This window comes from Rhinopithecus roxellana, chromosome 10, assembly GCF_007565055.1.
Source record: "Rhinopithecus roxellana isolate Shanxi Qingling chromosome 10, ASM756505v1, whole genome shotgun sequence".
NCBI classification, from domain to species: domain Eukaryota; kingdom Metazoa; phylum Chordata; class Mammalia; order Primates; family Cercopithecidae; genus Rhinopithecus; species Rhinopithecus roxellana.
The window spans coordinates 93,355,399-93,376,371 of NC_044558.1; the positions used below are offsets into that span (position 1 = coordinate 93,355,399).

The 20,973-nt window shown below is 44.6% G+C and overlaps 1 protein-coding gene across 2 annotated transcripts in view; it reads right to left on the bottom strand.

The window, feature by feature from the left end:
- PTPN11 (protein tyrosine phosphatase non-receptor type 11) overlaps nt 1–20,973 on the bottom strand; it is a 107,332-nt gene that overhangs the window by 69,797 nt on the left and 16,562 nt on the right. For both annotated transcript variants that reach the window (XM_010378723.2, XM_030938698.1), the window contains exons 2-4: nt 8,658–8,780; nt 4,337–4,531; nt 1,481–1,673 (exon numbers count right to left, since the gene is read on the bottom strand). In XM_010378723.2, the coding sequence (XP_010377025.1) occupies nt 1,481–1,673; nt 4,337–4,531; nt 8,658–8,780 (511 nt within the window). The remainder of the gene's footprint in view (nt 1–1,480; nt 1,674–4,336; nt 4,532–8,657; nt 8,781–20,973) is intronic.

Genomic DNA, 20,973 nt, shown 5'->3' on the forward strand with positions numbered 1-20,973 from the left:
GAGAATCACTTGAGCCCAAGAGGCAGAGGTTGCAGTGAGCCAACTGCACTTCAGCCTGGGTGACAGAGGGAGACTCTGTCTCAAAAAAAAAGATAAATAATAAAAATGTGGTGTGTGTATACAAATATACTAAAAGCATAAATATACTCAATATACTCAAGTATAATAATATAGTAAATATGCTAATATACTAATATACTAACCATACTAATACATTAAGTATAATAAAAGCATATATGACCTTGACTAAGTGAGCAAAGAAAATCTGCCTTTGGATCAGGCACAGTAGTTCACATCTGTAATCCTAACACTTTGCGAGGTTGAAGCAGGCAAGCCTCTTGAGCCCTAGTTCAAGACCACCCTGGGCAATGTGGCAAAACACCATCTCTACCAAAAATACAAACACTAGCTGGGCATGGTGGCACACACCTGTAGTCCCAGCTACTCAAGAGGGTGAGCGAAGGAAGATCAACTGAGCCCAGGGAGGTTGAGGCTGCAGTGAGCCGTGACAGAGCAAGACCCAGTCTCAAATGAATAAATAAATAAATATTTAAAAAATAAATAAATAAACAGAAGGCTGGGCACAGTGGCTCACACCTGTAATCCCAGCACTTTGGGAGGCTGAGGCGGGTGGATCACGAGGTCAAGAGATCGAGACCATCCTGGCCAACGTGGTGAAACCCCATCTCTACTAAAATAAATACAAAAAATTAGCCGGGCATGGTGGCAGTCACCTGTAATCCCAGCTACTTGGGAGGCTGAGGCAGAAGAATCACTTGAACCCAGGAGGCGGAGGTTGCAGTGAGCCGAGATCACGCCATTGCACTCCAGCCTGGGCAAAAAGAGCAAAACTGTCTCACCAAAAAAAAAAAAAAAAAAAAAAAACAGAAAGACAATCTGACTTTGAATGTAACGGTGTTTGTCTTCTTCCAGCAGAAAAATCACCCAAAGATTTGGGTCACCAGACCCAACGTGGTGAAACTCCATCTCTAGGTGACAGGGCAAGACTTTGTCTAAAAAACATAAATTAATTAATTAATTAGAATAAAATAGCCGGGCGCGGTGGCTCAAGCCTGTAATCCCAGCACTTTGGGAGGCCGAGACGGGCGGATCACGAGGTTAGGAGATCGAGACCATCCTGGCTAACACGGTGAAACCCCGTCTCTACTAAAAATACAAAAACTAGCCGGGCGAGGTGGCGGGCGCCTGTAGTCCCAGCTACTTGGGAGGCTGGGGCAGGAGAATGGCGTAAACCCGGGAGGCGGAGCTTGCAGTGAGCTGAGATCTGGCCACTGCACTCCAGTCCGGGCGACAGAGCGAGACTCCACCTCAAAAAAAAAAAAAAAAAAAAAGAATAAAATAAATAAATTAATTAATTAAAGACAATCTGACTTTGAATGTAATGGTGTCTGTCTTCTTCCAGCAGAAAAATCACCCAAAGACAACATCTTGCCAGGCCCATAGTTCAACTGAGATTTACCTGACAGCGAATCATAACATGGGTCACTTTAGACTTGCCGTCATTGCTCTCCCCTTTGTCATCACCAGTGCGCACAGAGAGAACAAAATCTCCAGGGTGACTCTGGCTCTCTCGTACAAGAAAACTACCATGTTTTCCTTTTTCAGTTAACAATTTCTCTGCTTCTTTCCCAGAGAGGTGTCCATGAAACCACCTAAAGTTTTTAAAAAATAAAAAGGAATTTAGCTCTACTATGGGTTCATGTTATTCTTTCACAAAACTACTACATACAGTCAGCTCTCCTAAACACAATTAAAAAACAGACACATTCCTCCAAGGGACTGATCAATCCCACCTGAGACAGAAAATTTGCATCCCACGCCGGCAGGAAAAACTGCAAAGATGGTAAGAATGACCACTAAACTTCTTAAATGAGCCCATAGTGCTTTAGAGACAAATGCCCCCAGTCTTTCCTGTTTTTTTTTTTTTAAATCCCTCCTCTTTTAAAAATGCAATTTGCCATTCATCCACTGCCCAATCTTAAAAGGACCAACTATTTAATTATAGCCATTTAAATAAGTTACAGGTCAGGTATAGTGGCTAATGCCTGTAATCCCAACACTTTGGAAGGCCAAGGCAGGAAGATCACTCGAGGTCGGAGTTCAAGACCAGTCTGGGCAACACAGTGAAACCTATCTTTACAAAACAATTAAAAATTAGCATGGTGGCATCTGCCTGTAATTCCAGCTACAATATGAGGCCGAGGCAGGAGGATCACTTGAGTCCGGGAGGTCGAGACTGCAGTGAGCTATGATCATGCCACCACACTCTAGCTTGGGTGACAGAGCAAGACCCTGTCTCAAAAATAAATAAAGTCGGCCGGACAGAGTGGCTCACGCCTGTAATCCCAACACTTTGGGAGACTGAGGCAGGTGGATCACCTGAGGTCAAGAGTTCGAGACCAGCTTGACCAACATGGTGAAACCCTGTCTCTGCTAAAAATAAAAAATTAGCTGGGTATGGTGGCGAGTGCCTGTAATCCCAGCTACTCAGGAGGCTGAGGCAGGAGAATCACCTGAACCCGGGAGGTGGAGGTTGCAGTGAGCCGAGATCGCATCATTGCACTCCAGCCTGGGTGACAAGTGCGAAACTCCATCTCAAAAAAAATAATTAATTAATTAAAAAAATAAAGTCGTAATAAAAAGTTGTAATAGAGACGGGCGCGGTGGCTCATGCCTATAATCCCAGCACTTTGAGAGGCCGAGGTGGGCAGATCACCTGAGGTCAGGAGTTCGAGTCTAGCCTGGCAAACAGGACAAAACCCGGTCTCTACTAAAAATACAAAAATTAACTGGGCATGGTGGCACATGCCCGTAGTCCCAGCTACTTGGGAGGCTGAGGCAAGAGAATTACTTGAATCTGGGAGGCGGAGGTTGTAGTGAGCCAAGATCACGCCACTTGACTCCAGCCTGGGTGACAGAGCAAGACCCCACCTCAAATAAAAAAAAAAAAAAAAAAAAGAAAAAGTTGTAATAGAGACAGAAAATCATTTTGAATGTTTGCCCTTGCTTTGGCATGTAAACACTCAATTAAAAAGGATCTTCATTATAAATTAATTCAAACATTTCAACCTTCTCCATATATACAACCTATACTTCAACAGCCTCCAGTGTCTTTGGACTATATCCTAGGTGATCATCTCAAACTGTGTAATGCACATAAGACTTGGAGTAAAAATGAGGGATTTTGCTAAAAATATGAATTCCCAGACTCCACAGCCAGCAATATCAATACACTTAAGTCTGAATGAGGCCCAGGAATCTGCATTTAAACCAGCACATCAGACAGTCCCAATGCAGGCATCCAAGGCCATCCAAGGACAGAATTTGAGACAATACTGCTCCATGTTACTATGGGAAGCATTTTAACCTAGTTCTATTAATAAAGTGGCTTTTTCCCTCAGGATCTTGGTCAGAAAGCAAGCACTATCATGGCAGGTAGTGTTAATGGCTCATCATCAAACGAATAAACTTTGAGTTATTTTTCATCCACACTCAACTGAAAACAGTAAAATTTAGAAATAAACTGTACAGAGTTGGCTGGCAGCCTTTTGCCTGAAGCTATAGTGGCAGCTAGAGAAACAAATTATCAGCACATAATAGCACTGACATAAAGGTATAAGCTAAAAAAATCATACCTGAAGACACAAAATATACAAACTAAGAGATCCTGAATTTGCACCAAGTCAGAGAGGAGATTGGGAGTGTACAAAACAAATACAATCAATAAATAAGTCAAGCCCATGCTTTCATCAGGCTAGTTCCAATACAGGGGGAAAGATCTCGAAAATAACACAATTCTCTCTAAGCAAGGTTACTCTCACATAATTGTGGAAATAACATTAAAGGAATTGATGAAAAAGCTGACCCTCTGAGCGCTCTGCTTTTCCACTTCTGAGCTTAAACTGACATCTGTTGGTGGCACTGCTGAATAACTGGTCAAGAGCCACCATAGAAAACTGCTGCTATTTTGGTGTCTCCATTATCATTTGTTTTCTTCTAATAACTCTCAAAGATTATCCGCCAAAGTTCAATAAGTCTTAAAACTAATACATGTAACCAAGTATATGCAGGAATGCTATGCAATCCCTATAGGATGAGTGTAAGTAACACTGATTAAAACTTTTGCAAGAAAAAGGTACTCTGAAAATAATTTGATGCTATTAGTCTCACTTTAATAATTCTTTAAAGATTACAGCTCAAAAAACAGTCACAAGCCTTTGGAGTCAGAAAGTCATACACAGACCTCAGTCATGCATTTCTGACACATACGGCACAAGGGAGCAGCAGACTTTGTGGTCACTAAAATGTTACTGACCTTTCAGAGGTAGGATCTGCACAGTTCAGAGGATATTTAAGCTCAATAACATCTCCATTCTTCTCTTTTAATTGCCCGTGATGTTCCATGTAATACTGAACCAACTCAGCCAAAGTGGCAAATTTCTCCCCTCCATACAGGTCATAGTAATCACCAGTGTTCTGAATCTTGATGTGGGTGACAGCTCCATTTCTTCTAAAATAGTCCATTGGAAAGGGAGGTAAGGGGACAAATAATGAGTTACACCAGTAAAATCAGATCTCATGTTCCATGTCAGATTTCACCTCAATGTTGAAAGAAACCCAAGAAACGAATTTACCCATTCCCTATAAGAAATATGATGGGTGAAATAACCACATAGTCAACCAACTCAACACAAAGGTCTTTATTACTTTGTTTACCTTGCATATGTTTGCTCTTGTTGCCCAGGCTGGAGTGCAATGGCATGATCTTGCCTCACCACAACCTTTGCCTCCCAGGTTCAAGCAATTCTCCTGCCTCAGCCTCCTGAGAAGCTGGGATTACAGGAATGCGCCACCACGCTCAGCTAATTTTGTATTTTTAGTAGAGATGGGGCTTCTCCATTTTGGTCAGGCTGGTTTCAAACTCCTAACCTCAGGTGATCCACCCACCTCAGCCTTCCAAAGTGCTGGGATTACAGGCGTGAGCCACCACGCCCGACCTATCTGGTATATCTTCTATTTTGAATGACTGGCCTATCGAATTGCATATATTAAGTAACAATAACTGAATAGCTACCAAAAAACATTTTGCTTTTTAATCATAAAAATATATAAACAAACAGTGCTATATTACTATTCATACAACGGAATACTATGCATTGCATAAATTGCTGTTACTATTCATACAATGGGATACCATGTAGCAATTTTTTTGTTTGTTTGTTTGTTTGCTCTTTTGTTTTTGAGACAGAGTCTCACTCTGTCGCCCAGGCTGGAGTACAGTGGCACAATCTCGGCTCACTGCAAGCTCCACGTCCCAGGTTCATGCCATTCTCCTGCCTCAGCCTCCCAAGTAGCTGGGACTACAGGCGCCCGCCACCATGCCAGGCTAATTTATTTTGTATTTTTAGTAGAAACAGGGTTTCACCCTGTTAGCCAGGATGGTATCCGTCTCCTGACCTCGTGATCTGCCCACCTCTGCCTCCCAAAGTGCTGGGATTACAGGCATGAGCCACCGTGCCCGGCTACTATGCAGCAATGTAAAAAAAAAAAAAAAAAAAAAAAAACAATGATGGCCAGGCACGGTGGCTCATGTCTATAATCCCAGCATTTTGGGAGGCTGAGGTGAGAGGATCACCTGAGGTCAGGAGTTCGAGACCAGCCTGGCCAACACGGTGAAACCCTGTCCCTACTAAAAATACAAAAATTAGCCACCTGTGGTGGCGGGCGCCTATAATCCCACCTACTGGGGAGGCCGAGGCAGGAGAATTGCTTTAACCTGGGAGGCAGAGGTTGCGGTGAGCCGAGATCACGCCACTGCACTCCAGCCTGGGCAACAAGAGTGAAACTCTGACTCAAAAAAAATAAAAATAAAAATAAAAAGACACATGTAATTTTAAAGACACATGACACATGAGGTAGTGTTATCCCAAAGCACAAAACAATATATGCAAAAGGTTACTACATTCATGGAGGCATTATATATCATTTTAAAATACCGGACACAACTAAATCGCTACCTATTGGTGACAGTATATAGAAGTTATGAAATATTCACACGATAGAATGCTATCCAGCTGATTAAAAAGATGAGAGAGATCACTAAAAGATTTAGGCAAGTGAAAAAAATTACAAAGAAATATATTTAATGTTCTACTTGATGTGTAAAAATAAAAGGAAAATAGTAATAAAAATATAAATTTGCTTATTTTTGTAAAAAGAAACATAGGGCTGGGCATGTTGGCTCATGTCTATAATCCCAGCATTTTGGGAGGCCGAGGCAGGCAGATCCCTTGAGGTCAAGAGTTTGAGATTAGCCTGGACAACATGGTGAAACCCCATCACTACCAAAAATACAAAAATTAGCTGGGCGTGGCGGTGTAATCCCAACTACTTAGGTGGCTGCGTCATCAAAATCACTTGAACCCAGGAGGCGGAGGTTGCAGTGAGCTAAGATTGTGCCACTACACTCCGGTCTGGGCAACAGAGCAAGATTGTCTCAAAAAAAAAAAAAAAAAGAAAGAAAAAGAATGAAAGAAACACACAAGAATAAACAAGAAATTAATAGAAATGGCTACCTACAGGATGGAGATAGTGTGCTGCAAGGGAGTAGAAGTAAGAATGAGATTTCTCAGGCCAGGCGCGATAGCTCACGCCTGTTACCCCAGCACTTTGGGAGGCCAGGCAGGGGGATCACTTTAAGTCAGGAGGTCAGGACTAGCCTGGCCAACATGGTAAAACCTAGTCTCTACAAAAAATACAAAAATTAACCTGGCATGGCGGCACACGCCTGTAATCCTAGCTACTCAGGAGGCTGAGGCAGGAGAACTGCTTGAACCCAGGAGGCTGAGGTTGCAGTGACCCAAGATTGTGGCCACTGCACTCCAGCCTAGGCGAAAGAGTGAGACTTTGTCTCGGGGGAAAAAAAAAAAAAAAAAAAAGGGTCAGGCATGGTAGCTCATGCCTGTAATTCCAGCACTTTGGGAGGCCAAGGCAGGTGGATCACCTGAGGTCAGGCGTTTGAGACCAGCCTGGTCAACATGGTGAAACCCCATCTCTAAAAATACAAAAATTAGCTGGGCATGGTGGAACACACCTGTAATCCCAGCTACTCTGGAGGCTGAGGCAGAAGAATGGCTTGAACCCAGGAGGCAGAGGTTGCAGTGAGCTGAGATCATGCCATTGCACTTCAGCCTGGGCAATAAGAGTGAAACTTCTTCTCAAAAAAAAAGGCCGGGCGCGGTGGCTCAAGCCTGTAATCCCAGCACTTTGGGAGGCCGAGACGGGCGGATCACGAGGTCAGGAGATCGAGACCATCCTGGCTAACATGGTGAAACCCCGTCTCTACTAAAAAATACAAAATAAAACTAGCCGGGCGACGTGGGGGGCGCCTGTAGTCCCAGCTACTCGGGAGGCTGAGGCAGGAGAATGGTGTAAACCCGGGAGGCAGAGCTTGCAGTGAGCTGAGATCCAGCCACTGCACTCCAGACTGGGTGGCAGAGCGAGACTCCGTCTCAAAAAAAAAAAAAAAAAAAAAAAATTAGATCTTTATCAATCAGCAGAGAGCTCAAAAAAAAATTTTAAGTTGCAAAATGATACATACATTATAAATCCATGTATATGAATTTTTAAAACACAAAAACCAACTTTGTATTGTTCATACACAGTACAAATGCAGTACAACTATAAAAATATGTTCAGGAAAAATATATGCCAACCTCTTGGTGGTTTCCTCTGGGGAAAGAGGGAGGGAAACAGGCCTGGGCAGGGGAACAAAGGGGACCACAACTTCCTCAGTCACGTTTTACTTGTTGATAAAGGAAAGTGAGCTGAAGAAACTCTTAACAAGTATTTTTCTTGTTAAGAAACCAACAGAGTCTGAGTGTGGTGGCTCATGTCTGTAATCCCAACATTAGGGAGGCTGAGGCATAAGGATCACTTGAGGCTAAGAGTTAAAGATCAGCCTTGGTAATACAGTGAGACCTCATCTCTACAAAAAATATTTTTGAAAAATGCTGAGCATGGTGGCACAAGCCTGGAGTCCCAGCTACCCAGGAGGCTGAGGCAGGAGGATCACTTGAGCCCAGGAGTTCAAGGCTGCTGTAAGCTGTGATCGCACCACTGCACTCCAGCCTGGGCAACAGAGCAAGAGCTTGTCTCAAAAAAAGAAGGCCAGGCATGGTGGCTCACACCTGTAATCCTAACACTTTGGGAGGCTGAGGCAGAAGGATTGCTTGAGGCCAGGAGTTCAAGGCCAACCTGGCCAACACTGGAAGACCCACCTCTATAAAAAAAAATTGAAAAGAAATAAATTTTTTAAATAAATCAACAGGAAGGAAAAGAAAAATGCAGAAACCAGGTTCCAGATGCGTGGAACAAGGCTTAAGCACTGGAGGGCTTAAGAACTTCTATGACCTGCTCCAACTCACCTTCCATGAGGTCTCAGGGGGAAAAGAAGGGCCCTCCTTATTCCCCTTCTGCTAAATGTCCAGGAGGCCACTCCACAAACTCTGAAGGCAGCCCAGGGCTCAGGGAAGGCCTTCAAGCTCCAAATGCAGGCAGCAAGCTGTCCAAGCATGGTTTTACCACTTCCTACCTGGAAAACACTCTCAGGATTCTCTCTTTTCATTCCAACTTACCTAACGGAAAGTGTGAAGTCTCCAGGGTTACTTTTACTAGGCCTTGCCAAAAAACTGCCATCAACTCCTCTTGTCAACAGTAGGTTTTCCGCCTCCACACCAGTGATATTTGGGTGAAACCATCTTAAAAAGAGAGAGAGAGTAAGTAATTAAAAAAAAAAAAAACACACTGTCAGCACTACTTTCCACAACAACACAGCTAAGATGCATTATGAGCAGAGTAGTTTTAGAAAATACAAATCAAGACCTTCCCTGTCCCTTCCCCCTCTTCTCCTTGGTCAATGCCTCCTCCCTGCCTTTCCCTTGGTAGAGACCTGGGATTCAGTAGGCGGGGCTGGGGATATGATCAGAGGGAATGGGACTAGGGTATTAAGACTGTGCACTGATGGGGCCAGGCCCAAGAAAACAGACCATGTGGTTGCAAGACTGAGCACATGGAATAAATATAAATAAACTAGAGGCAGGGCACAGTGGCTCACGCCTGTAATCCCAACATGTTGGGATGACGAAGCAGGTAGATCACCTGAGGTTGGGAGTTTGGGAGCAGCCTGACCAACATGGAGAAACCCGTCTCTAGCAAAAATACAAACTTAGCTGGGTGTGGTGGTGCATGCCTGTAACCCCAGCTACTTCAGAGGCTAAGGCAGGAGAATCGCTTGAACCCGAGAGGTGGAGGTTGCAGTGAGCCGAGATTGCACCACTGCACTCCAGCCTGGGCAACAAGAGCGAAACTCCATCTCAAAAAAAAGAAAAAAAAAAGAATAAATAAACTACTTAATAAAGAAGTCACCATGTTGAGGACAGCAAGCCAGGTTTCTCACTGTTGGGAAGGGAGACACATATATGAGAAGGGAGAAAGCCAGAATAAATTTCATGATGTTAGATGGTAATTGGAGGTATTAGTGCAAACTCTAATTTTTAATATATATATGTAAAGACATATATGTAGATACAGAAATATATATGTATATGTATGATTCTGAATGGGAGCAGTGGCTCACGCCTATAATCCCAGCACTTTGGGAAGCCAAGGTGTGCAGATCACTTGAGGTCAGGAGTTGGAGACCATCCTGGCCAACATGGTGAAACCCCATCTCTACTAAAAATACAAAAATTAGCCGGGCGTGGTGGTGGGCACCTGTAATCCCAGCTACTCAGGAGGCTGGGACAGGAGAATTGCTTGAACCCAGGAGGCAGAGGTTGCAGTGAGCCATGATTGTCCCACCGCACTCCAGCCTGGGCGACAGAGAAAGACTCCATCTCAAAATAATAATAATAATAAAGAAATACAGGCCGGGCGCGGTGGCTCACTCCAGTAATCCCAGCACTTTGGGAGGCTGAGGCAGGTGGATCACAAGGTCAGGAAATCGAGACCATCCTGGCTAACCCGGTGAAACCCCGTCTCTACTAAAAATACAAAAAATTAGCTGGGCGTGGTGGCGGGCACCTGTAGTCCCAGCTATCGGGAGGCTAAGGCAGGAGAATGGTGTGAACCCGGGAGGTGGAGCTTGCAGTGAGCCGAGATTGCGCCACTGCACTCCAGCCTGGGCGACAGAGCGAGACTCCGTCTCAAAAAAAAAAGAAATATATGCTTTGGTGTATGTGTACATGTTTTTATGATTACACACACACACACACACACACACACATTTCCTAGGTCTCTTCTGAAAGGGTTTGGAAGTAATGACACTCCAGTAGCAATCACACCTAACACCTCTATCTTGGTTTCTACATATTGGGTTTTTCATTCTCCAGTGAAAGGAACTGGCCTCCTTGAAGAAATGGCTGATCCCAGGGTTGGGGCAGTAAACGTAAGAAGATGAACTTGGAACATCCTATTGTGGGCCAGTGAGAAAGAGTTCCAACGAGGAGCTATGAAAAGGACACAGGAGACAAACTGCAGGATCCTCCGCTGGCCAAAGTAGGGACAATTTGTACCTCAAAATAAACAAGGATAGTAACAGATTATAACCCATGGAATAAAATAGGAAATAGTTCATTCTCTTGGTTTCCTATTTTTTTAACTAATTGTTTGTTTAAAAATTGAAACATGGAGGCCAGGTGCGGTGTCTCACGCCTGTAATCCCAGAATTTTGGGAGGCCAAGGTGGGCAGATCACTTGAGGTCAGGAGTTCAAGACCAGCCTGGCCAACATGGTGAAACCCCATCACTACTAAACATACAAAAATTAGCTGGGCATGGTGGCACGCATCTGTAATCCCACCTACTCGGGAAGCTGAGGCAGGAGAATCACTTGAACCCAGGGAGCTGAAGTTGCAGTAAGCTGAGATCATGCCACTACACTCCAGCCTGGGTGGCAGAGTGAAGACCTTGCCTCCAAAAAGAAAAAAAAAAAAATGGAAGTACCATATAATCCAAGAAAAAAAAAAAATGGAAGTACCGTATGATCCAGAAATTCCACTTCCAGGTATACACTCAAAGTAATTGAAAACAGGGATTCAAATTGGTATATTTCTTTTTTTTTTTTTTTTTTTTTTTTGAGACGGAGTCTCGCTCTGTCACCCAGGCTGGAGTGCTGTGGCTGGATCTCAGCTCACTGCAAGCTCCGCCTCCCGGGTTCACGCCATTCTCCTGCCTCAGCCTCCTGAGTAGCTGGGACTACAGGCGCCGCCACGTTGCCCGGCTAGTTTTTTGTAGTTTTTAGTAGAGACGAGGTTTCACCGTGTTAGCCAGGATGGTCTCGATCTCCTGACCTCGTGATCCGCCCGTCTCGGCCTCCCAAAGTGCTGGGATTACAGGCTTGAGCCACCGTGCCCGGCCCAAATTGGTATATTTCTATAACTCATATTCATAGCAGCATTATTTGCAAAAGCCAACAGGTGAAAGGAAACAGCATATATAGATGGATGAATAGATACACATTCTACAGCGTATATAGATGGATGAATAGATAAACATTCTACAGCGTATATAGATGGATGAATAGATACACATTCTAAGTGAACTAAGCCAGTGACGAAAGGACAGTGTTATAGTTTGAATGCCTGTCCCCTCAGGTTGAAACTTAATCCTCAGCCAGGCACAGCGGTTCATGCCTATAATCCCAGCACTTTGCGAGGCTGAGATGGGAAGATCGCTTGAGCCTAGGAGTTCAAGACCAGCCCAGGCAACACAGTGTAACCCCATCTCTATAAAAAATGCAAAAATTCGGCCGGGCGCGGTGGCTCAAGCCTGTAATCCCAGCACTTTGGGAGGCCGAGACGGGCGGATCACGAGGTCAGGAGATCGAGACCATCCTGGCTAACACGGTGAAACCCTGTCTCTACTAAAAATACAAAAACTAGCCGGGCGAAGTGGCGGGCGCCTGTAGTCCCAGCTACTCGGGAGGCTGAGGCAGGAGAATGGCGTAAACCCGGGAGGCGGAGCTTGCAGTGAGCTGAGATCCGGCCACTGCACTCCAGCCCCGGCAACAGAGTGAGACTCTGCCTCAAAATAAATAAATAAATAAATAAATAAATAAATAAATAAATAAATAAATGAATGAATGAATGAATGAATGAATGAATGAATGAATGAATGCAAAAATTAGGGCCGGGTGCAGTGGCTCACACCTGTAATCCCAGCATTTTGGGAGGCCAAGGCAGGTGGTTCACTCGAGCCCAGGAGTTCAAGACCAGCTTGGGCAACACGACGAAACCCAGTTTCTATAAAAAATATAAAAATTAGCCAGGAATGGTGGTGTGTGCCTATAGTCCCAGCTACTAAGGAGGCTGAGGTGGGAGGATCCCTGAGGATCCTCAGGAGGTCAAGGTTGCAGTGAGCCAAGATCATACCACTGTACTCCAAGCCAGGCAACAGAATAAGACCTTGTCTCAAAAAAAAACAAAAACAAAAAAAAAACGCCAGGCACGGTGGCTCACACCTGTAATCCCAACAGTTTGGGAGGCTGAGGCGGGCAGATCATGAGGTCAGGAGTTCGAGACCAGTCTGACCAACAGGGCAAAACCCCGTCTCTACTAAAAATACAAAATTAGGCAGGCGAGATGGTGCAGGTCTATAATCCCAGTTACTCTGGAGGCTGAAGCAGGAGAATCACTTGAATCCGGGAGACGGAGTTTGCAGTGAGCCGAGATAGCACATTGCACTCCAGCCTGGGCAACAAAAGTGAAATTCTGTCTCCAAAAAAAAAAAAGATATAACCATGAAGAGGAGTCAGGCAGGATGCAAAGAAATATCCAAATTAAAGGCCAGTAACAAGACTTAGCAAGTAATGCAATGCATTAACGCATAACCTGGAAATATAATGGACCAAAACAAACAAAATAAAAGGGAAGAAGAGTTTTTGTGGTTGTTTTGTCTTTTGCTATAAGGATATTACTGAAACAATTTGAAAGAGGTATAAAGATTTGATAGTAGTCTTCTTATAATATACATTTTGGTGATATACTGTGGTTATGTAACCAAGTGTCCTTGATTTTTATTTTTATTTTTTTTTTTTGAGACGGAGTCTCGCTCTGCCGCCCAGGCTGGAGTGCAGTGGCCGGATCTCAGCTCACTGCAAGCTCTGCCTCCCGGGTTCCCGCCATTCTCCTGCCTCAGCCTCCCGAGTAGCTGGGACTACAGGCGCCCGCCACCTCACCCGGCTAGTTTTTTGTATTTTTTAGTAGAGACGGGGTTTCACCGTGTTAGCCAGGATGGTCTCGATCTCCTGACCTCGTGATCCGCCCGTCTCGGCCTCCCAAAGTGCTGGGATTACAGGCTTGAGCCACCGCGCCCGGCCGTGTCCTTGATTTTTAGGACATATATCCTGAAGTATTTTGGAGCAATGAGATGCCATGTCTGCATTTTACCCTCAAGTGGGTCCAACAAAGCTTAAATATAGAGACACATATATGTACTCATGTATATATACATGTGTATTTTATATGTAGATATGCATTTTATATATAAAATACATACATATACATGCAATACATACATATATGTGTAGTGTATATATAATTTATATATATATATATATTACACAGAAAGAGAGAGAGAGAAGGCAAACATGGTACAGGTTGAGTATCCCAAATCTAAAATGCTCCAAAATCCACGGCCAGGCGCAGTGGTTCACTCCTGTAATCCCAGCACTTTGGGAGGCCGAGGCAGGTGGATCACCTAAGGTCAGGAGTTCGAGACCAGCCTAGCCAACATGGAGAAACCCCGTCTCTACTAAAAATACAAAACTTAACTGGGCATGGTGTCACGCGCCTATAATCCCAGCTACTCAGGAGGCTGAGGCAGGGAGAATTGCTTGAACCTGGGAGGCAGAGGTTGCAGTGAGCCGAGATTGTGCCACTTGCACTGTAGCCTGGGCAACAAAGCGAGACTCTGTCTCAAAAAAAATGGGCCGGGCTTGGTGGCTCAGCATGGTCACTTTGGGAGGCTGAGGCGGGCAGATCACCTGAGGTCAAGAGTTCAAGACCAGCCCAGCCAACATAGTGAAACCCATCTCTACTAAAAATACAAAAATCAGCCAGCATGGTGGCAGACGCCTATAGTCCCAACTACTCAGGGGGCTGAGGCAGGAGAATCACTTGAACCCAGAAGGTGGAGTTTCCAATGAGCCAAGATCACTCACTGTACTCCAGCCTGGGTGATAGAGCAAGACTCCATCTCAAAAATAAATTAATTAAATAAATACATAAATTGCCCGTATGACATTCAAAGGAAATGCTCATCACAGCATTTCAGGTATTTCAGATTTGAGATTTGGGGATTAGAGATGCTTAAGTATATAATAAAAATATTCCAAAATTTGAAAAAATGTGAAATCCAAAACACTTCTGGTCCCAAGTATTTTAGATAAGGGATACTCAACCTGTATAAGGTTGACTTGTAAATCTGGATGAAAAGTAAATAGAATTATTTGTACTATTTTGCAACTTTTATTTAAATTTGAAATTATTTCAAACTAAAATGTTTTTTAAAACCCACAAATGATGAAATCCATCATGAATGGCATCTGCTTCAGAGAAGACCTCTCTAGTTTCCAGTAAAAAGATGTTCCTCATGGATTCCAAAAGTCACCGAGATTCATGGCAACAGTAACTTCTAAAGTCAAATTATCCTGGATCTTTCTAGGCTAACAGAATGTTCTGAAATGCTCCCAGGAATATAAGTCAATATTAAATGCAGAGTTCTGGTACTGACAAGTGAACTTTTAAGAGACTTCTCGGCCGGGCGCGGTGGCTCAAGCCTGTAATCCCAGCGCTTTGGGAGGCCGAGACGGGCGGATCACGAGGTCAGAAGATCGAGACCATCCTGGCTAACATGGTGAAACCCCGTCTCTACTAAAAAATACAAAAAACTAGCCGGGTGAGGTGGCGGGCGCCTGTAGTCCCAGCTACTCGGGAGGCTGAGGCAGGAGAATGGCGTAAACCCGGGAGGCGGAGCTTGCAGTGAGCTGAGATCCGGCCACTGCACTCCAGCCCGGGCGACAGAGCGAGACTCCGTCTCAAAAAAAAAAAAAAAAAAAAAAAAAAAAAAAAAAAAAAGAGACTTCTCCACAAATATTGACCCAATTCAAGTATCTTACAACAGAGAAAAGAGACCAGGCACAGTGGCTCACGCCTGTAATCCCAGCCCTTTGGGAGGCCAAGGTGGGCAGATCACCTGAGGTCAGGAGTTCAAGACCAGCCTGGGCAACATGGCAAAACCCTGTCTCTACAAAAAATACAAACATTAGCCAGGTGTGGTGCCATATGCCTGTAGTCCCAGTTACTCAGGAGGCTAAGGTGGGAGGATGACTTGAGTCTGGGAGGCAGAAACTGCAGTGAGCAGAGATCACACCACTGTACTCCAGCCTGGGCAACAGCACGAGACCTTCTCTCAGATTTAAAAAAAAAAAAAAAAGTCTGGGTGAGGTGGCTCACACCTGTAATCCCAGCACTTTGGGAGGCCGCGGTGGGTGGGTCACCTGAGGTTGGGAGCTCGAGACCAGCCTGACCAACATGGAGAAATTCTGCCCCCACTAAAAATACAAAATTAGCCGGGCATGGTGGCGCATGCCTGTAATCCCAGCTACTCGGGAGGCTGAGGCAGGAGAATCACTTGAAACCAGGAAGCAGAGGTTGCGGTAAGCCGAGATCGCCACCACTGCACTCCAACCTGGGCAACAACACAAAACTCTATCTCGAAAAAAAAAAGAAAAGAAAAATCGTAAAGCTCAGATCAAAATAATGAAATACTCATTTGCTTTTTACTCTCTCTGAGAGCCTGTCAGATTGAGTCTTGGCCCGGTGACTCATACCTATAATCCCAGCACTTTGGGAGGCCGAGGAAGGCGAATCACCTGAAGTCAGGAGTTTGAGACCAGCCTGGCCAACATGGTGAAACCCCATCTGCACTAAAAATACAAAAATTAGCCGAAAGTAGTGGCATGCAGCTGTAATCCCAGATACTCGGGAGGCTGAGGCAGAAGAATCACTTGAACCCGGGAGGCGAAGGTTGCAATGAGCTGAGATCGCGCCACTATGCTTCAGCCTAGGCGACAGAGCGAGACTCCGTCTTAAAAAAAAAAAAAAAAAAAAAAAACTAGCCGGGCGAGGTGGCGGGCGCCTGTAGTCCCAGCTACTCGGGAGGCTGAGGCAGGAGAATGGCGTGAACCCGGGAGGCGGAGCTTGCAGTGAGCTGAGATCCAGCCACTGCACTCCAGCCTGGGCGACAGAGCGAGACTCCGTCTCAAAAAAAAAAAAAAAAAAGGGGCCAGGGGCGTGGTGGCTCACGCCTGTAATCCCAGCTCTTTGGGAGGCCGAGGCAGGCGGATCACGAGGTCAGGAGATCGAGACCCTCCTGGCTAACACAGTGAAACCCCATCTCTACTAAAACTTCAAAAAAATTAGCCAGGTGTGGTGGTGGGCGCCTGTAGTCCCAGCTACCTGAGAGGCTGAGGCGGGAGAATAGCATGAACCCAGGAGGCGGAGCTTGCAGTGAGCCAAGATCGCACCACTGCACTCCAGCCTGGGTGACAGAGTGAGACTCCGTCTGAAAAAAAAAAAAAGAAGACTGAGACAGAATAGAATTTCACCCAGGAAAATGTCAACCTCAATTTATGTGATACCTATTATTCTAGCACCCAATACTTTTGCATTCAGAATGGTTAAACTATTCTGTTAAGGAAAAAAACCCTTGCTTGCAGCTTCTTTCATCTGTGGTTCCCACACAGATGCCCAGAGCTCTAAGGGATCAAAAAGTAATGACAACTGGCTTCTAGCTATTTATAATTTTTCAAAAAGGTATAATGAAACTCTTTTTTTTTTTTTTTTTTTTTGAGACAGAGTCTTGCTCTGTCGCCCAGGCTGGAGTGCAGTGGCCGGATCTCAGCTCACTGCCAGCTCCGCCTCCCGGGTTTACGCCATTCTCCTGCCTCAGCCTCCCGAGTAGCTGGGATTACAGGCGCCCGCCACCTCGCCCGGCTAGTTTTTTTGTATTTTTTTAGTAGAGACGGGGTTTCACCGTGTTCGTCAGGATGGTCTCGATCTCCTGACCTCGTGATCCGCCCGTCTCGGCCTCCCAAAGTGCTGGGATTACAGGCTTGAGCCACCGCGCCCGGCCTAATGAAACTCTTACATTAAGCCTCAATTTGTCTACCTACATAAGCTAATTAAAATGTCAACTCTCTTTTGCTTTTGGCTGGAAAACAATTATGCTAATTAGGTGTGGCAGCTGGAAACTGAGTGGCATATGTGCCTTCTACCAACAGGAAAAAAAAGGAAAGACTAATTATTATATAATACAGGTGTGGAGACCAAATCTTTCAGAATATTGGGTTTATGGTTTGGGTTTTAAAAAAAAAAAAGATAATCCGGCCATGCACGGTGGCTCATGCGTGTAATCCCAGCACTTTGGGAGGCCAAGGCGGGTAGATCACCTGAGGTCAGGAGTTTGAGACCAGCCTGGCCAACATAGTGAAACCCCCATCTCTAATAAAAATACAAAAAATCAGCCAGGTATGGTGGCACGCTCCTGTAGTCCCAGCTACTCGGGAGGCTGAGACAGGCGAATCACCTGAACCTGGGAGGCGAAAGTTACAGTGAGCCGAGATCACAGCACTGCACTCCAGCCTGAGCGAAAGGGTGAGACTCCGTCTCAAAAAATAATAATAATAATAATACAAAAATTAGCTGGGCATGGTGGCTGGCGCCTGTAATCCCAGCTACTTGGAAGGCTGAGGCATGAGAATCACTTGACCCCCAGAGGCAGAGGTTACAGTGAGCTGAAATCATACCACTCCACTCCAGCCTCGGCAACAGAGGGAGACTCCATCTCAAAAATATAATAAAATAAACATAAATTAAAAAAAAAAAAATTTTTAAAACGCAGTCCCTTCCCCAAATGACGGGTTGAGAATCACTAACACATGGTGGCAAAGCCTTAGGGGTAGCCACATAGACTCTGGTGCCAGATTGTCTTGGTCTGAAGCCCACCTCTCTGTGACCCTGGGCTAAGTTAAGTCCTCTGTTAAGTCCTATAAAATGGAAGGTGTAATAGTACCCATGTCATAGTGTTGTTGAGAGGATAAAATGAGTTAATATTTATAAAGTATCTAGAAGAGTGCCTGGACTTTCAGGTAGCCAAGGACAACAATGATTGCCTAAATCCATCTCTACCCACACATCCTTCAAAAACAACATAGAATTAAAAACAAAACAAGTCAGGCACAATGGTTCATGCCTGTAAATCCCAGTGTTTTGGGAGGCTGGGGTAGGAGGATTGCTTAAGGCCAGGTGTTCAAGACCAGCTTGGGCAACATAGCAAGATCCTATCTCTACAAAAAATTTAAAAAGTAGCCAGGGGCCAGGCACAATGGCTCAAGCCTGTAATCCCAGCACTTTGAGAAGCCAAGGCGGGTGGATCACTTGAGGTCAAGAGTTCAAGACCAGCAGGGCCAACATGGTGAAACCTGTTTCTACAAAAAATTACAAAAATTAGCCGGGTATGGTGGCATACACCTGCAGTCTCAGCTACTCGGGAGGCTGAGGTGAGAGAATTGCTTGAACCTGGGAGGCAGAAGTTGCAGTGAGCCGAGATTGCGCCACTACTCTCCAGTCTGGGGGACAAAGCAAGACTTCGTCTCAAAAAAAAAAAAAGCCGGGCGCGGTGGCTCACACCTGTAATCCCAGCACTTTGGGAGGCCGAGATGGGCGGATCACAAGGTCAGGAGATCGAGACCATCCTGGCTAACACGGTGAAACCCCGTCTCTACTAAAAATACAAAAAATTAGCCGGGCATGGTGGCGGGCACCTGTAGTCCCAGCTACTCAGGAGGCTGAGGCAGGAGAATGGCGTGAACCTAGGAGGCAGAGCTTGCAGTGAGTGGAGATCGCACCACTGCACTCCAGCCTGAGCGACAGAGCAAGACTCCATCTCAAAAAAATAAATAAATAAATAAATAATTAGTCAGGGATGGTGGTGTGCTTCTGTAGTCCCAGCTACTCAGGAGGCTGAGGTAGAACACCTAAGCCCAGCAGCTTGAGGATGCAGTAACCTATGATCAAGATGCCACTGCACTCCAGCCAGGGCAAGCGTGGGACCCTGTCTCTAAGAAATACACACAAGAAAACAATAAACAAATAAAATGACATGAAAACCACACCCTCAGCTTAAGAGAATGCCCAAACTTCCAGATTACCTGTAAGCAAGAAAAGAAAATATACCAAAAGTCAGTGAGTGACTGCTCATCCTCCTACTCCAAGCCTTTGTGCAAAAGAAGAGCATTCTGAGAAAAACAGCATGGTGTAGAGAACAGCGGAGCGAGTGGCAGGCCTAAAATTGCTCTAAAACCACCCCCAGAAACAGAAAGTCCACCCAAAGTGTGAAAATACTGCTGGCACATCAGAGCCCTGTTTATGGAAAGGGGCATGATGCCAGGGGGAAAGACTAAAAAGTTGTGGAAATAAGTCAGAAAACCTAGAACAAATGTGTAATTTTTCAGGGAAATGCAGTCTACAAAAATTAACCCATTAGAGTAAGAAAACTTAGGCAGACCAATTTGTATTAAAAAAAATAGAGGGAGCCTCTCTGAACCTACTCTGGTTCAGAGGCTACCTGATTAAAAATAAGAAAAAAATAGAGAAAACAATTAAGGAACTACCACACAGAAAATCACCAGGTCCAGATGGGTTCCCAGTGGAATTCTACCAAACCTTCAAAGACCAAATAGTCCCAATTCTTAAAATTATTCCTGAGTACTAAAAAGAAAGGAAAGCTTCCAACTTCCTTTTACAAAGTAAATATAACACTGATACCTATACCAGATAAAGACGGCACAAAGAAAAACAACAACTAGAGGCCAATGGTGCTCATGAATATTGATACAGAACTTCTAAACAAAATATAAAAAGAATCCAATACCACATTTAGAAAATAATGCACCATAACCAAGTGGTTAGAACCATATATCATACCACATATCAGAATAAATTTTAGGCTAGACACGGTGGCTAACGCCTGTAATCCCAGCACTTTGGGAGGCGAAGGCAGGTGGATCACTTGAGGTCAGGAGTTCGAGACCAGTCTGGCCAACATAGCAAAACCCCATCTGTACTAAAAAAAATACAAAAATTGGCCAGGCGTGGCAGCAGGTGCCTGTAATACCAGTTACTCAAGAGGCCGAGGCAGGAAAATCGCTTGAACCCGGGAGGCAGGAGGCAGAGGCTGCAGAGAGCCGAGATCATTCCACTGCACTCCAGCCTAAGTGACACAGTGAGACCCTGTCTCAAAAAAATAAAATAAAATAAATAATAAACATAAAAGATGAAACAATGCAATACTAGAGGAAAACATGGGTGAATTTCTTGTTAACCTTAGAATAAGGAAAGGCTTTCCATGACTCAAAATCCAGGGACAATAAAAAAAAGACTGATAAATCTGGGATAATTTTAACATCACCTTTCATCAACAATTGAATTGCTTTTTAAGAAAAATTCACTAAATGGTAAAACCTCAAAGACTGAAGTCAGTTCTAACTTGCAATTTGAGGGTCTTTAAACAAACCATTCTTTGGAAACCGAGAAACTTAAATTCAACTCCATTCAGAGGCGGACAACTTACAACCCACAGTCCCTCCCACTGAGTTCAGTGCTATTCTCAGCCAAAAAAAACCCAAAAACCTTCATGTCTATTATAAAAGCAATGAAATGCCAAGGCTCAGAAAAACAGCCATACGATTAAAGCTGGATGCATATTTTGCTCTTCTAGCACTTACTCGTGTTTTTCAACCCAAAAGACTAATACCCATGTAAGGGGAGAAGGATCAGGAAAATGCTTCTGAAAAACATATTTTAAAAATCTGATTTGAAGCATCTCTTGG